Source organism: Electrophorus electricus, chromosome 22, assembly GCF_013358815.1.
Source record: "Electrophorus electricus isolate fEleEle1 chromosome 22, fEleEle1.pri, whole genome shotgun sequence".
Lineage (NCBI taxonomy): Eukaryota > Metazoa > Chordata > Actinopteri > Gymnotiformes > Gymnotidae > Electrophorus > Electrophorus electricus.
Genome location: NC_049556.1, coordinates 9,547,130 through 9,564,683, shown reverse-complemented (window position 1 = coordinate 9,564,683; position 17,554 = coordinate 9,547,130). Strand labels below are relative to the sequence as shown.

General features: G+C 42.5%; 3 protein-coding genes across 6 annotated transcripts; all 3 read right to left on the bottom strand.

The window, feature by feature from the left end:
• Positions 1-139: 139 nt before the first annotated feature.
• znf740b (zinc finger protein 740b) lies at positions 140-5,899 on the bottom strand. Of its 4 annotated transcripts, none has more exons than XM_026998728.2 (7): positions 5,814-5,899; positions 4,604-4,750; positions 3,980-4,198; positions 3,050-3,184; positions 2,806-2,935; positions 2,186-2,304; positions 140-1,810 (listed from the first exon to the last, which is right to left on the bottom strand). In XM_026998728.2, the coding sequence occupies exons 2-7, from the start codon at positions 4,646-4,648 to the stop codon at positions 1,634-1,636; spliced, it is 825 nt and encodes a 274-aa protein (XP_026854529.2). In that variant the 5' UTR covers positions 4,649-4,750; positions 5,814-5,899; the 3' UTR covers positions 140-1,633. The 4 variants fall into 4 exon arrangements, with proteins under 4 accessions (XP_026854529.2, XP_026854531.2, XP_026854530.2 ...); XM_026998730.2 differs by having other exon boundaries at positions 3,056-3,184; XM_026998729.2 differs by lacking the exon at positions 5,814-5,899 and adding an exon at positions 5,569-5,807.
• Positions 5,900-7,027: 1,128 nt separating this feature from the next.
• On the bottom strand, positions 7,028-12,389 carry csad (cysteine sulfinic acid decarboxylase). Its single transcript, XM_026998774.2, has 14 exons — positions 12,327-12,389; positions 11,303-11,454; positions 11,078-11,204; positions 10,903-10,993; positions 9,915-10,137; positions 9,678-9,757; positions 9,526-9,580; positions 9,130-9,246; positions 8,733-8,797; positions 8,519-8,600; positions 8,007-8,206; positions 7,803-7,854; positions 7,629-7,718; positions 7,028-7,508 (listed from the first exon to the last, which is right to left on the bottom strand). Exons 1-14 carry the CDS (start codon positions 12,376-12,378, stop codon positions 7,335-7,337), a joined length of 1,560 nt encoding a protein of 519 aa, XP_026854575.2. The 5' UTR covers positions 12,379-12,389; the 3' UTR covers positions 7,028-7,334.
• Positions 12,390-13,237: 848 nt separating this feature from the next.
• On the bottom strand, positions 13,238-17,086 carry zgc:174906 (uncharacterized protein LOC571548 homolog). The gene is made up of 4 exons (XM_026998773.2): positions 16,884-17,086; positions 15,879-16,253; positions 15,685-15,753; positions 13,238-15,148 (listed from the first exon to the last, which is right to left on the bottom strand). The coding sequence occupies exons 2-4, from the start codon at positions 16,195-16,197 to the stop codon at positions 14,865-14,867; spliced, it is 672 nt and encodes a 223-aa protein (XP_026854574.2). The 5' UTR covers positions 16,198-16,253; positions 16,884-17,086; the 3' UTR covers positions 13,238-14,864.
• Between the last annotated feature and the right edge of the window lie 468 nt (positions 17,087-17,554).

The window sequence follows — 17,554 nt, the reverse complement described above, 5'->3', positions numbered from 1 at the left end:
CTTATGCGATTCGACTTGGGACATTAGAATCGGATGTGTTGTGCCACCTGCTGGCGGACGTTCAGTACTACAACAAACTCGAAATTATATGGGCCTATGTCCAATGTATGTACATGATACACAAGTACAAAAGAAAGCATACGTTTCTTGAAAAAGAAGTCAATTTATTGGTGTTTGATGTCCTATATTTCCATTCACTACATTATACCTAGCTGGGTAAGAAAGACTTTAGTGTGCATGTTTGTGCATGGTAAAAAATACAAAAAAAGTTTCAAAAAAAATACTTTTCTTCTTTCTTTTAACAATCACAATACATATTTGAAGAAATCAACATCATGCAAACCTACTTAGTACAAAAATGGGGCAGGCCTACTGAGACTACCAGGTTAAACACTTGCAGCAGGCTAAGAACTAGAACTACTGAAAATGACTTGGAAAAATTAAAAAATAAAAATATATATTAAATTAAAATTCAGCAGAGGAAAACTGCATGTAGTCTGTGTTTGGGGTGATAGTCTACAGTACCTGGCCTCCTAAGGAACTATTGGTTCAGATATAAAAATGACTACGAGAACAGGAACTGTGAGAAGCACACACCATTAGCTTTTCCTCTGCCCTGTTGATCCAGTGTTTTTCCAGTTCAGTTAGAGAACAGGACTCAAGACGCAGTGTCACAAATACAAGACCGAACAAGAATCGCACCATGTCTATGGAATGACCCATTTACACCCTGGATCCAAGTTGTTCAGCAAAAAGGACAGTTCAGTTGCCAAAGCACATAGACTTGTACATGATAAACACAGAAATGTATTTCATGACCTTTTCGAATTTCACGACTTTTTGGACATGATAAACACAGAAATGTATTTCATGACCTTTTCGAATTTCACGACTTTTTGGCTGCTGACATACTTACAAGCGAAATATTCTGAATCTGTTTGTCTTGGAATAATTACAATGTACCGAGTGGACAGAAAACTACTGGTTGTTGTATTAGTCAGTTTTACACTGGTTAGCACCTCTTCCAAGAACTACTGGTTACCCTACAGTGGACGTGTGCCGTTAAAGAGTATTGGAGCGTATTTTTTAGATATGACAGTCAAAAGGCCACGTGTGACACTCGCTGTGGCCCCAGGACCTGTCCATGGGTCCTGCGATTCAGTAACATCAAACCTACAGCAATACCACACGATTAACTGGCTCATGTGTGTAAGCCCAACTCTACCCTTGTGCTGGTTGCTATCAATAGAGGTAGTAACTACCCCTGTTCATTGATCTCTACTTGCTAACACAACTCATTATTGCCTGTGCAGTATAACAAACTAGCCTGACCTTCCATGGGTCAGTACCATCTACTGAAAATAACGACGTAAAAAGCTCCTCTTCTCCCAAGTCAGATCAGTACCAAAGAAAAAGAAAGAAAGAAGGGGGGGAAAAAAAAACAAAAAAACAACAACAAAAACAAACAAACAAACACATCTGCGTTCCTGTGGCTGAACATGAGCCGTTCGGAGCAGAGCTGGGGGCCAAGTCTTTGCCAGTGGCTCCACGATCAGTCTGAGACAGTTAGAGCACCCCCAGGTGGCCGCTCCGGCAGACCGGAGGCTCCCATCGGGGGCGGGGTGGGGAGCCATCACACCGCCAGCCGGCTGTTGCTGCTGTTGCCCTGCAGGGGGCTCCAGGAGGCCGTGTGCTGCGGCGGCTCCTGCGAGTACGGCCGGCCCTCACAGCACGACTGGCTCTCCTCCTTGGGGACGCCCACAGCACACAAGCGCCTGTGCCGCAGCAGCCGGTCTGTTCTTGAGAAGTTCTGAGGCGGGAGAGTTAGAGAGAGAGAGAGAGAGAGAGAGAGAGATATGAGAGAGAATTGGTTCTGTACTGCAGAGGTCTGCAGGAGGGAAGGTGCATGATTTTGCCTTCCTACACCTTTGGGGGGGTTTTTTTAACCAAAAAGATGACCCGTGTTATTCCCATTTACACAAAGCCTGGCGTTACGTTTAAGGGAGTTCATTATGAATGAAGGAGACAGAGTGGAGACATGGTCGTCGTGGAGTTTTCAATAACAAGGGAAAGAAGAGATAATGTCTTATTACAAGCCAGCTCTTGCAGCACAAAGGTGGCATACGAAATGAGCTGAATTAGCAAAGCAAATGTTTATGTCCAAATGTGAGTGTGTGTGTCTGACCTGCTGGCAGCGGTCACACTGATAAGGTTTCTCTCCGCTATGCACGCGTTTGTGTCTCTCCAAGTGGTAGCGCTGAATAAACCGCATTTCGCACATATCACACCCAAATGGCTTCTCTCCTGCAGACACACACAGCCATTTCCATTGTCAGGCATAAAAGGTGTACTCTTCCATCTTAAACACCAGAGCTTGGCTTCTGAAATAAAATAATGCACCTGTATCATCCAATCAAGACTTTCTGAACAGAGGCAAACTTATTTCGTTATAAGCAGTCCTCAGACATAATTTCATGCTAAGCAGTTCTCGCTTTCTCACTATGTGTCTACACTATGACCTGTCATCTAAATCTCGAATGAATGACCTTGGCGGGTTATTTAGCACCCCGAGGAGAACGCCAATACCCCCACTCAGCCGTATGACCGTGCCAATCCTGCCGTCACATCACTGAGGGTCAAGGCAGACTGGGGCCCTGACATTCTTTACCCCCAGTGAGAATGTCACCGAGCATGTCCTCAAACACTCCTCCAGCCGTGGATGGTTAGCACGCGGGACAGCCGGGAAACAAGTTGGCGAGGCCAGCACTAGTGCGGGAGGAGCCGCGCTGAGGTTCAGGAGCGCACCTGTGTGGGTGAGGATATGCCGCTTCAGGTGGTAGCTGCTCCGGAACGCTCCGTAGCAGTGCTCGCAGATGAAGTTCTTCTGCACTTGGGAACCCAGGGAGCCGTCATCGTTCACATCGGACATCTCCACCTGTGGACGCGCACCCGCGCCCAACACACCAAAGAGGCAACGTTACCTTTCTGGGCCACGCCCACGTCCACATGTTTGAGCGCCGAGCGGCGCGCACTTTGCCTCGGTACTTGCCCGCGCCTTTTCTCGCACTTTGGCGGGCGTCCCCGACTTCCTGTTCTTCTTCTTTGGCTGCGGATTCTGGGAGGACTGCATGTCCTTCTCCTCCAGCAGTCTGGAAGAGTGGAACTCTCCGTCCTTATGGATGAGCTGCAAACGCGAACGAGTTGGACTCCGTCAGGATCCCTGCGGCTCCATCTGCAATACGCACTCGCGCGGGTACCCGGTGCTACTCACACACATCAGTAAAGATATCTTAAAGCCTGGCTAAAGCACTGTCGAACGTCTAGAACACAAATAGTGCAGTTATGCCTGTGGAGACTCGAATGGCCAAAGGGGGCCCAAACTAAAAAATTATAAAGAGTGCTGACACTTCTTGGCCCTTACTGGCCCAAGACGTGTAACACATGTCTTGCATTTCACAGTCTTCTCCAATAGCTGACATCTTTCTTTCAGTTTTTGTTTCTCAACGCACAACTCCGCCGAGCTGACATGAAGCTTAACCTCCGTTTTTGAACAATAATTTTAAAAGTACTGACTCCGTAAATTTGCAGTGTATACTAACAAATCTGCGAAACGTGGAGAAAACACCATATTGGGATATGCCTTGCGAAGCACTGGTGGATCTTTACGGTGAGTACAATTTTGCGATAAAGATTTTTAAAAAAGCTTACAGTATTATTGTAGAACTCCAACAAAGCTAATCAACTGTGGTGGAAATGTTCCTGGACAGGTTAGGGAGACAAAATAATGATTGCAGCAATTGCTAGGCTATGAATTGAAAGCAAATATTAACAATGAAACCCAAACACAAACACACAAATATGCATGCATGCACTGTAAAGAATTTACAAAGTACTGAGTTTAAAAAGAAACAAAAGTTTTTTTCCTCCCACACTGTGATTCACTGTGTTTCCTTTCCCAGACCCCGGCTCCATTTCTTACCATTGGTGGGCAGCTGACTCCGGAGGGCAGGACCATGTGACTGTGGTGGCTATGGGCATCCTGGGAATGACTGTGGTTGTGGTTCTGACTTGGGTTCTGGTTCTGGCTGTGGCTGTCTCTCTGGCCCAGGGGAGAGCTCATCTTTTTATGGCTGGCTGTGGAATTGGCCTGCATCAGAGCCATACTGGAGAGCACTGCCTCACAGCCCAGCAACCCAGCCTGCCAGACAGGCACGCACACACACACACACACACACACACGCACACACACACACACGAGCGAGCACACTAGCATAAAGATAATCTGAACACAGGCTCTTTTGCTTGCTTCGTTCTTTTTTTGACCACTGGTAAACACTGATTTATCAGATTGAACAGAACTCACTTTTAATTTAATAAACTGTATTTGATCAGTTTTGTAGGAAAAGGTTAGTTTTGTTAAAAGTAAAGATTTTCAGATGTTTGCAGGTGCCACAAAAAGATTAGGATCAGATCTAACTCTGAAGCAGATTATGGCAGGATTGACAGTGGAAGCGTGCGAGGGGACAACGTAAGCTCTGAATGCAAAGACATGAAACAGAAACAGCTGAAAATGTACATAAGGAGGGGGAAAAAAAACACTGACCCATTTCATGTGCTCACGGACTGAGCTGTTGGAAAGCTGGGACATCGCAGTGATGAGAGTGTGTGTGTGTGTGTTGGGGGGGGACTTCACACTTGACAGAGAGAATGAATAGATACCACACAAGGCACAATCATCAGGAACGCAAGCCTACAAACAGAGGGAGGAGGGGGATGTCAGCCCAAGAAAACATCACCCCGTGTTCATCGAACAGGTCCACAGATGTCCAGCTCTAGAAAGTTGTTCAACTATAAAGTACAGCTTGTAAATGACAGAAACAGACATTTGTTCTATTTCATTCTCCAGTGGTTCCTTGAGTGTAGGCCTGATGATTCACTGTGTTCCGTATCAAAGTTCTCAGAACAACTGTTCTAGGATCAGTTTTTGACATTCTTGTTGTTATAGACAGAGGGAGGAAGTCCTAGATCAGTAGTTTGAAATGTTTGATACATGTGGGAATTGGTGTCTTCACAGACCAATCCTATTAAAACACAGGACAAGTGTGTTTTAAGGATTGGAATGAGGAAAGCCAAAGTAACACAGGTCAAACACAGTAGACGCATAAAGCAAAATTATCCACAAAAAAAGCAAGACATTCAAATCCAATAAGACCCAGTGGCCTGAACATGATAAGAACATATAAATGAAATGCATACAGATGATTAAGAAAACAGTAACAACCAGTAAGTGGTTTTAACAGGTCTTAGCCAATCTATAGCCATCTGAGGCACTATCAATATTGAAAACTTAACGGGTTTTACTTGGGGAACAAATTCACACTATATTCACACTGAATCATAAACGAAGACAAAATATTTCGTGCTGCAATACCAGAAAAAAACTACGATTGCTGCGAATTTGATTCAATAGACAGAACAAGTTCTCAGGCACGTTAAATACCCAGAACTAAGACACAACTGTAGGCTCAGTATGAGAAACGAAACGCATGCATTCAGCTATCTACCCACCTATAGTGTAGATATAGTGCAGCTATAGCAACAGCCAACTGTGGGACAGCCGTGGGCCATTAGCATGATGCTAAGATAGCTCAATCGCCCCCCCCTCCACAACACAACAACAGGGCGTGTGGCTGAGTTCACCGCCGCCTTTTAAGCGTCACCTAAACCGCACGTTTTGCCATTTGAAAACAAACGATCGAGTGCTAACTGTTTAAAAAAGGACCGTTTTGTTTTGTTTGCGCGGTTGGCTTTACCTTCCGTTTCTTCGCGATTAATATTTTTCGTCGGACTTGCAATTTTTTTTTTCCAGTTTACAAACACAGGAAACACTACCGGAAGTGCTCTCAGGGGAGAGCCGACCACGTGACCACGAGACTGGCGACACGTGACGTTCTTCTTCCGGTCCGACAGGGGGCGCTACAGCACACGCTACGTGTGTGCGGGATACAGGCTTTCAAACGTGATTTTTGTCTCGTTGTTGGCTTGTCGTGCTGTGCTTGACCGTTCATACTCGTAGCCTTTATGTTATCTGGTTATGCATACAGTGTTACGTAGTCCTTATATCTGTAAAAAGGTTGCTTTAGCAAACAAACAAGCAGCGCATATAGGCAGCAAAGACGCTGGGGCATATATGGTTAGTTGGGAAACAATTTTATTCATTCATCATGTTGACATATGCCCTCTTAAGTTCCGTGCACTTAAAAGTTATTATCCTATAGACAAACCTTCATCAGAAAAACCGTATAGACCTTTAGAAAACAAGTAAATTTGTGTTTCTCTAAAACAGAAGGAATTATAGTAGCCTGACTGGTAGCAAATGTGAAAGGGACTCTGCACTTACAAATGTACCTAAAATTCAGTTAGGCTTCATGTACCACGACAAAGAATAACTTTGCCTTCATAACGTTAAGATTAATCTATGGTTATTAAAATTAACCCAATGATACATTTCATTTTCAAGCAGTAAGAGCTGTTGTAAGACCTATAATCTAGTGACGAATTAAGCTAAAATAGCAAAGATGAAAACGTGATTTATATGGAAAATTAAGAGTCGGAAGCTTAGGCCTACAATCTTACAAGACTGAAGGCCTGAGGAAGATATGGGAGTTATAGGAGAAAACCCCCCCAAAAAGTCTAGTATAAAACTACACACCACGTGTGTAAGATGTTATGTACAAAGTACATTTACCTAGAAAATGACTCGAAGAGCATTGGCTAAAATTAAAGAATATACCTCTGAAAAAAGACACAACAGTATCTTAGATTCCAAGATTAGAGCCAAAAGTTGGAAAATAAATTACCCATACTAACGTAGAGGAATAGTACAGAAGGTTGAATAGGTGGCTATAGAAGGTTGAACAAGAAGCTCCAGCATCCTTCTCTGAGCTCATTACTTTCATATTGTTAGATCTAACCATATTTATAATTCCATATTTAAAGTTCTAGTGCCCCAACAACAAAGGGCCACTGATGGTCTAATCTTTTATTCCAACCAATCAGTAACCTACCTTTAAAAACAAATTTACATAGTGACTTTTGAATAATAAACATTTTTTTCTGTGTAGATCGGTTTATCTGGAGTGTGTTGATTATTGTTGATGTCTGACTGCTGGCTGTGCAATAGCCCTTGGGTGAATCTAAAGTTTACATTGACCTTGAGTTCTAAAGTTACAGGTTGGTCAGACAAATTAAACTAATATAGAGGGTGACAATTACACAGCGTGTTGAAAGAACAATGTTATAAAAGGGAAAATAATAACCGACAGTCGTTTAAGTTACAGATCTCTTCCCAGCCTCTCTATCTCATCAAGACAGAAATCCAAGTCACTCTGAGTCAGCTGGGGAGAAAGGATGACCATGCGGAAAAAGTTGACTCTCCCATCCAAAGGCTGATAACCCACCATCATTGAGCCCTGTTTCACCATGCGTTCTTTGATGATTGGCGCCACCTGTTGACCAAGATTTGTCATGACATGCTACATTACTTGTTTTTTATGAAAAATAAATATTGCAGTCAAGATTCGATTAACACCAACACATATTCCAATTTCACAGGATTTATGTGCAACCTTGGCTAATTTGTCCTTGTAGTCTGCGCTGTTCTCTTTTCCTCTCAGACTGGGTGGTATATACCAGAAGCATACATTCACAAACTGTGGCTGTGGAAAAATCCATGGGACAAATATTTCAATGCTACATTGAATAGACATGTTGCCATATTCACCAAAGACTGTGTTAAATACCTCTGAAACAAGCTGAAACCCCTCTCTTTTCTTCAATTTCTCAACAAAATACCTAGAGCAGGCAGGAAGGACAAAGAATTTCAAACACCACACTAACCTGGGTACTATTAAAAATGTAGTACACAAACTCCAATCCAAAGAGCAGAGCTAATGTTTCTTTCACAAACAAGTTCCACTGGCGCTCTTAAGCAACACATTATCTACCTTGTGTTGGCAAAAGCCATGTCAACACGGTTGGCTAAGCCTTGAGAGCCCACTGCCTTCCACATGAGCCACAGCTTCAGGCAATCAACTTTGCGCCCGCACTGGATAGACTTGTCCCCAGTGTCCAGACTTATATCGTAGAACTTGTCTTGCTGGAATAAGTATGTAGCATTGGCACAGTGGCAGCGCATCAGCAGGTCCTGGTGAGAAAAGAGGATTACTGGAGGTCTTCCAAAAAAGGTGCCTGTTTTCTCTGAAAATACTCTGTCATACGATAAAATAATAAGTTCTTATTCAGTCCTTTGAACTAGTGTTCAGCTAATGGATTCTCCACAGTACATTTCTATGTCTTTAGATGTCCTCTTTAGAAAAATAGCAGGATGTTTAACACTACGAGGTAGCGGAACCCTGGTTTAATGTGCCTTCACTTTCTGAACACCATTAGTCATGGTATTGGAATACATGAAATACAGAAATGTTAGATTTTCACGGGCTGTAGCACAGGTCCGTACCGTTGTGTCTCTCATCAGAATCACAGAGCACTGAAGTCCCGCCATAAGCATTTTATGTGGATTCCATGTCATAGAGTTCGCCCTGGAAATGAGAGTGACACCGTTAAACAGCAGGGTCAAAGTTGTCCCGCTGGTGTGTTTATCTATGGCAGAAGTCACCCTAAAGAAAGGCTTATTTGGCTTATTTGCTCTCTGGTATTTGGCATGTCTGTACCTTTCAATGCCTGCAACCAGATGCTTGTGTTTCTTGGAAAACAGCACACTGCCCCCCCATGCAGCCTGTGGGAAAGAGATGTATGTCATGAAGAGACCTGTCCACATGCACCGGATCACCTGGATCTCTGATCGCAGTTCCATGACAGGTTGAAACATTACCCATGCCTCACACCCACAACGGACAGGTATATATACAGTCGCGTTGTATGTTGTACAGGAATCCGATTTTTGACGCCGCATCGGATATATGTCTGTAACGAGGAAGTTATGCCAAGAGAGCTGAAGGGTCCGTGTAGTCAGTGATATTACTTCACACTAGTACTTGTTCGCGTGCCTTTTTCCCATCATTGCTTTATTGTTCCGTGCGATTTTGCTGATAAGGCGACAGGACTCACATCGACGTGCATCCACATGCCGTTGCTCTCGCTGATGTCAGCTATGCGGTCGAGGGGGTCAAAGGCCCCTTGCACGGTGGAGCCGGCCGTGGCGTTGACGAAGAATGGGACCGCGCCCTGCAATGGGAGGAGGGGGAAGAGAACAGGGCCTAGTCAAACACTTACTATCCCCTACCTACCATAGCAGTAATACTGAGCTGCCTCTCAAACCCAAATGTACACCAGAGTCTAGCAAAACCATTGGCATGTAAAAGAGCTACTTGCTTTTGCAAAATCAGATATTAAGGTCTTCGGGTATGGGTTTCTCTATTCAAGGTTCTCGTACTTAATTCTCATGGTTAAATAATGCTTAAATGAGATATAAAGTAAAGTCAGTTGGAAGGGTAAGGCATATACTTGTGATTTGGCATGAACAATTTTAGCTTCGAGGTCCTCTGGGATCATTCTGCCGCTGTGGGTACAGAGAGGTTAAAGAAGGATGAGGTGGACTGCAGGCCATGTGGGGTATGTAGAAAAGACCAACAACGACCTCGCACAGCTTGGTGTACCTTTCATCAACTTTCACATGGTAAACGTTCTCCGTCCCGATACCAAGAAACGCAGCAGACTTTTTCATCGAGTAGTGACTCTGCATGGAACACAAGTGCCAGAATACTTGGTTTCATGTTTATTAATCCTAATTTAACCAAGCAACACACTTAAAGCAAACATTTCAAATAAGACTGGTGATGTCAAGCCCTATTTTTTATTTTTTGTGTGAACAAAAGTTTGTGTGTTGTCTTTACCTCCTGGGATGTGAACACAGCCAGGCGAGGAACGGACCACAGCCCCTGGGTTTTCGCCTGCGGGAATGCCCAGTATCGGGCCACATTCATGGCGTACATGTTTGACATGGACCCCCCGGGGCAGAAGATACCATCGCCCTCTGCCCAGCCCACGAGCGAGCGCAGTTTACGCAGCACCACATCCTCCATTAGAACAAACGCTGGGGCCACCTCATAGGTGTACCTGAGAGATGTGTAGCAAGTAAAACTGGATTGGTTACTTTGCAAAGGGTGTGAGCTAGGCATCAGCCAATGAAAGACTAGTATATTGCTTCATGCAGTTCATGTAAATTTTGAACTCTTGGATATGTCTCCGAATCTAGCATTCCTGCTTTCCTGGACAGGGATGGATAGCTTTGTTTTATAGCATTGGTTCACTGTGGAGTCTTTCTTGGAGTTGCATCGTGACATTCATGTGTCTATGAATCTCAAAATGTCAAAATCACAACATAACCAGTTTTCTTTACCATGACAAGTGTTTCAGATATTTGATCCAGTGGCTATGGTTTAAAATGATGTCACCTGCTTGTGTTTTATCACCTTGAGTCAGTACAGTGATCTGACAATCATTGATATAGGGTTTAATGGAAAATTCCGAAGGCACAATTTTCAGACTTGATTCTAAGCCATACAAAAACTACACCAGAGGCTTACAGTACAATAAAAATGCTTTAGAATATTTTTACTGTTTTGTCACTGTAGCTTTTTGTGACAATATTTGCGTACCTTTCCAAAAACATAAATGTATTTTTTGAAAAAGAGCTTTAGTGGATGGCAAAGATGGAAAACTCTGCACTGTGATATTCTGGAGAATAAGGGGATGATGTGTATGTAACAGGCGTAGTTGTCTGGGTAGACCATCACTCAGGTGAGTGTGCTGTGGTACCCATTTGTTAAAACTCATAATGATGCTCTATGATTGGGCGAGCTGACATGACCAAACACTTACTGGCTGGTGTTGAGTGTCTCTGTGAGGAGCCGTCCAGTCAGGGCGTGGTAGTCCACTCCTGCAAACAACTGATTAAAGAAGCGTGGGTGATCTGCGGGGAAGAAGAAGAAGAAGAAGAAACTGTAGCTTTCTTTGGTGCGTTATGTCCTCCATAAAGACCTGCCCAGTGACTAACTCGTTTTAACGCTGTGTTTGGCCACGTCGCGGACTCTCTGCAGCAGCTGCTGGTGGGTTTCTCCATGGTCTCTCAGCTCCAGGTCTAGCACATCCCTCAGCTGGTCAGGATCCTTCCACTCACACACCTGTGAACATTCGGAGACAAGGTTTGTGTTGTTCAATGTTTACTGAAATGCAGTTTTAGGTTGAAATTTTATTTTTTATTTTTTTGAAAACAATGGACCTTTTCCTTCACATCTGTAGCTTTATGAACCGCCTCTTCCAAGATGACTTTGAAAGCCTCGGAGAGGAAAAGCTCACCCTCCGTAGAGTTCAGCTCAGTCTCAGCACACTGATAATGGCCATTCAAGCCATTGCTCATGCTACTCCCTAAGGCTTTCAGACAAATAAAGAAAGACGCAAACAAATAAAGTAAAAATGAGTTACTGTAGTGACCTTGGCATCTTGGCATCTGGATACAGAAAGATAGGAGAAGATTCAAATTCACTCGGTACATCCGCATAGAAAGAAAAAAGTGAATACATGGGACATCAATACAAAAACAGCAGGCAAGAAAATTGCAAGAACGCGACAATGTGACTTAATGCAACCATGGTGCCTTTTCCCACTGATCTGAGATCCGTTTTGTGGGCATGGCTTTAGGTTTGATTGCGAGTAGGCCCGGGCTAAGAAGGCCGTAGATGGGAGCGAACAAAAACATGCCGAGCACTAAAACGGTAAACGCCCCTCATTCACTTTCCGCCCGTGTACGCGATGGGACTGGAGGCAGGTCGCCACGTTGAGAAAAGCCCTGTGACTTTCCGGGCATTTTAAAAACGTAAAAAAAAATCAACTTCATTTTTAAGAAAAAAAAAAGAGAGCGAGAGAGAGAAACTGTTTAATTAACATTTCTACTGTCTGTCTTCGGAGAGGCTGAGGCAGAGTGAAGCGTGAAGGTAGTCGTGGCTTTGTGCCAGTCGAACGCGCTTATGTGCGGTTGAAATAACTGGTGTACTGCTCCAAACCATCCTACAGCCACAACTTCGTTCTGCACTTCTTGTTTTGCGGGAAGCGCTGTTTAATTGAAGTACAATGTTACACAAGGGAGTATTAAAACAGGACATTTGACCACACAGGGGGAAAAATTCGCAATTTTAGGCTACACTTTTGTCTGTCATATCCTGTGCTTAGCTTGTCAGCTCCGAAATGCCAATCTAAATAGCCACTACTAATACATTCCTTTAATACAAATCAGGGTATTTTCTCACCTTTGGAAAAGTTTGCACTCATTGCTGCAGTCCACAGTCTTGTATCACACATAGCCTATATGTAACCCGATATTTAGAAGTCTAATTTAAGCAAAGGAACAGACCAATGAACATTTAGGAGCGTGGATGTACAAGCATACAATTGGATTAGAGTGGTCGGGGTGTGTTAGTCTGCAAAGCAGTATCTCAGTAAGGTAAAAGAAACAGAAAAAAATCTAAAGATAGAAAAGATTTAAGATTGCGGGAAAATCTCTCCTATCTTATATTTTTATAACCTTTGGGAAAAGGTGGATTAGACTATGCTATATCAAAAAGCACATACAGCATTTGTAACATTAATATCTATGTATGGGTAATAGACGACTTTTTAAACATCATTTATCTCACGGCAACAGGAAAACCGCATTTTCGATTAAAGTTAAAGATTTTTAAAAAGTTTTTTTTAATATGACGACTTCACAACACAAGAGGCAAGCAGCCTACTTAACCCATTATTTTAGATGTCTAATTATTATAACTACCAATAAAGGCTAATGCACAATACATTTAACTTTACTGAACAGATTTTTAACCACTTCTTCTCTCATTAAAATATCCTAAAGAAATCACTGATCGTTTTATCTATCTACATAAGAAGCCGTTATGCTTATCAAAGTCTAGTTTTCCAAACACTCTACGTTAGATATCCTAAGTATTACGGAGACAGCACAATGCAATATTTCTCCCTTTATTACTGTGTTATGATACTTAAGCAGACTTTTTACAAAATCTGCATAAATCAGCCTGTGTGGATGAACAATGAGGTATTCACTTTCTTTCCCTCAGTCAAGCAATGGAATTCAATCATACTGAATTAAATTAAACATCCATACAGAAAAAAGAAAGAACAGATATTTTATAATAATAAATGGTAAAGAAATAAAAAATAGATTTTATTCTGAATATCAGTGGGAACCTTTGAATCATTTAGCCATAAAACGTTATCCATTCACAATCAATCATAGACGGTAGATGGCAAAGAGTTTTAGCTAAAGGTTAATAATTTGAACATAAACCAAGCCTGATCAAATGACATTCCTCATTTTGATGAAATTATACTTTAGATACTGTCTACAATTGATAAAGCATTAGCTCATAAAACAGTAAAGAACTTAAACCAGACACAAATCTAAATTCATTATAAAAACTGATAAAACTGTTACTGGTTAACTTTCAGTCTTTTTCACCACTATGATAATAATTAACCATGAAATCTTTTCTTCTTTTTTAAAAACTATTTACTTAAAATGGACAAAAGGCCACAAACATTGAAAAGTGAACTTTTTTAAAGGCCAAACAAAGCAGTAAAAAAAGAGAAGAAAAACAACTCAGAAAGTGGCAACATGGCTTTAGTTGTGAATTCCTCTAGCAGAAGCTCTGCTGACATGAATGCAACAGCAGCAGAAATAGCTTTGGATTAAAAATATTCCACTCTGTCAGTTTGCATTAGCAAGCTGATGACTGTGCAACGGAATAGTACAAAGCTCCTCCTCCTGCCTGGTTTCTTGGCTCACAGTACAAGGGTGAACAAGGGTGAAACATCAGGGTGAAAATGCATCAGGGTGAAACAACGTGTGACTTGCCGAGAGGACAAAGGTCAGCCCAGAGTCACCAGATAGCTGTTCAAGTTGGAACATTAAAGCCGTTCCTTTAAACCCGACGCGTTTCTCTCCACGGGAATTCTCTGAGAAAAAGCTTCGCTACCAATATCCCACTGGACACTCCAGGAAGAGCGTTACCTGGCCATCTCCACAATTCAGCTCAGGACAAGGTGTCATGTGTGATATCCAACCCGTGTCACATTAAAGCACTCTGGGTTCTTTAGAAATAAAACAAACAAAAACAAAAAAAAAACCTGCAAAATGTAATTTGATTTGTGTATACTGGAACACTGCGTTAGCTGTTTGCACACATATTAGCTGTGGTCCAAAAAAGGAGAAATATATCTGATTAGAACCAGGAGAAAAGTAACAAAACTTGGCATTCTAAGAAATGTTTCACATTTTTTATTAAAAGATTAATTATGTACATCTCCTGTGCAAACCAGTATAAATCCCTTTTTATGGTTTGTTAGTAGTTTTGCTGTCATTATAGCAATAAAAAATCTTCGAGGCACAGTACTTTCTATACAGTAACCCACATTAAAGGTTTGCACTTATTTGTCTTATTTACATGGAAGGAATAAGGCAAAACCTAGACTAGAGTGCAGTGAAAAACATTCTTGAGGGATTATTGTGGCTCGTAATTTTGGTCCAATCTTCTACACCCTTACACCACTTAAAACAAATGGCAAAAATATTACTCACATTGATATAAGTGATTAAATAAACACAAGGGAAAAAAGAAAGTAAAATGAATGCCATCAAACCTTTTTAGTTTGTGACTGCTTATGCAAACTCTTGTTGTCGTAGAGAACCATGGGGGATCTGGTTTACTATTTGTTTAAGACACGTTTGTCTAAGGTCACTGATGCTCCCTGCCGCCCCCGCCGAAACAGAGTCAGCTCTCCTCGAGCAGGAAGTCGATGCTCCCGGGCTCCACGGCGGCCTCGTCCTGCGCGAGGAGGTGGTGGAGGCGGGCGCAAGTGGCCCTGTCCCGCTCACGCATGCGCCAGCAGCGCAGTGCTGCGAACACGCACTCCCTGTGGTTCCTGGGGTTCTCCTCGGCGATCTGCTCCAGCCTGGTGCTGGGGAGGTCCAGGGCCACCCGGGCTACCTCCTTCCAGCCTGTGCCGACGCAGCGGGCCACAAGCATCAGCTGCTTCTCCGACACCATGCAGTCGCCTGCGGATAATGAGGGACACATCAGGCCTCACGCGTCAGTTAGCTGAACACAGACTGTAGAGCTGAGAATAACTACAGTGTTATGGGACCTTCCTCAAAAAGTGCTGTCTATCTAAAATGAGGTTTAAGGGGACAGTTTGGCAAAAACCACATAATGTAATCCAACAGCCAAGACACGTTTGGTATCCTGATCTTGCATTACTACTTTTGCTCTGGAACTATCAGGCTAATGAAGGCACCAAGTAATTATACTGCTATTATACAAAATCACGATTATGCGGCTTAACAATGGTGCTTTATGCAGCTATACGAAGATTTGGGCATGTATTTATATAAAAGATATTAGGTGAGATGGATTTTCATTACCTGTTAGTTAAACTACCTTTGTAGCGCCAATGCAAAACAAAACAAGAAAACAAGACATCAAACACGGACTGACTGACTACATTTGGGGTAACTATAAAATGGTGTAAATTCCTTACGAAACCAGTCTTAGTCTGGAAAAATGTAGCCTTTGTTGTTCCAGATGGCCTCACCCTTTGTAAAAGCCTTCTTCTGGGGAACGTCTTCAGCTGGCGGCTGTTTTCTTTTCGTGACCGTTTCCCCTAGAGGAGAAACATAGATGAAATGTACCCCATTCAATAAGGTATACACACTTCATCTACTGCTTTTTGTATCAAGTTGACTTACTGTTTCCAATTTTGCATTAAAAGCATATGCACGCTGTTACCTGTAGTTCGTGCTTCGCTGAGAGACAGCTCTTTGAGGAACTCTAGTCTCGGAAACGACTTTTGCATGTCATCCTTCTTTAAGAGGTTCAAGAAGCTCTGAACACTTTTCCTGTCTTTTGTCATCATGTAATCCAGGATGTCTCTAACTTGCTGCGATGGAATGACAGTGGCCTTGATTTGCTCGTATTCTCGCTGGGACAGTAACGAGAGCGAATGGCAATGCTGGAGCACATAGTCCACATCTCCACAGAGAACATCGATGAGCTGGATCTTAAACTTCTTCAGAAGTCCAGCATCACCCTCCAGTTCTCCATCCATTGTCCTTCACGTCGCTATGGAATCTACAGTATAGGCCTTTTTTTTTTCCAGTTCTCCTGTTGAGAGCAAGAACAGAACAGGAAAAAAAACTGTTTAAATTATTACACCGTTTAGCACTTCTTTAGGGTACTTAGCTTGCTTATGTGAGCACTTTTACAGATCCATGAAATTCATTCACTTGCCTAACAAGTATCACTGAGTGTTCGGCACTCAGAAATAGATCACTTTTGGTTAGAAGAGGGTGAATGGGCACTGCACTTAAACGCCTCCTGTGTGTCTTGGCACGGGAGTATCTGTTAATGTTCCCTTTCCCCCATATTTATGTTATAAAAAAGACGACTACTATTGCCTTGGTAATTATTAACATAATTTGAGAATGTAACATTTATAAGACCTTATAAGTAAGCTCATAAGAACATAAGACTGCTATTCTAGTGCCACACACACACACACACACACACACACACACACACACACACACACACACACACACAGTTAGTATTAAACTACTTTGTAATAAAGCTTGTGACTCGACTGTTAAGCCTGCTCAGACGTTCATAATAATAACGTTCAGCACCTCTTCTGCATGAGTAATAACTTACTACATATTTAATTCCAGCTATTTTGGAAAAGCCTATAGACAGTCAGACTAGATGAGCAAGCAGCAGTTTAATAGTTTAATTTACCTGAACGGGACGCAGTTTAAGGTGTTTCAAACGGTTCTATCTACGTAGATTAGATAAACCACTGAATTCAAGGACCTTACTCATACCTGTTCATTTAAAAAAAAAAAAACATTAATTATGTTCGTACGTGGTGAAAGGCTTAAGTTACCTATCTTAGACTGCTTGAACGGACGCTGGGTTTGGTTTCCCCCCCTTTCTGTGTAGCGAGGGTAGCCAGCCATGACTCTGCTGCCACCTACAGGATGGAGGCTTATTCTCATGCGTTGACCAGAATTAGTGACGCCTTGTTTATGGAAAGCTTTTTTTTTTTTTTTTTTCTTGTAAATTCTGCAAGGACCACAGAAATATTTCACAAAGCAGGATTTCCCATCCAGATCCAAAGACTCCTACGAGGTAGCTGATCATATAACTAGGAATCGAGCGCGAGGTTTACAAGTTGGAAACAGGCATCCCTGTCCGGAGGACAGGGGAGGAAGGATACTAGACTGTCTGGCTAGAACGCTAGACAGACAGACAGACAGACAGAAAGAACTTCACTGAACCCAGAGGGATAGATCATGTTATTCAATTCAGTGTATTGACATAAGTGGTGCTTTGTGAAGTGCAAAACATATAGTGTTGAGGCTGGGACACAGAGGTCACAGATGCACTGAAAGAACTCTCTGGAGATT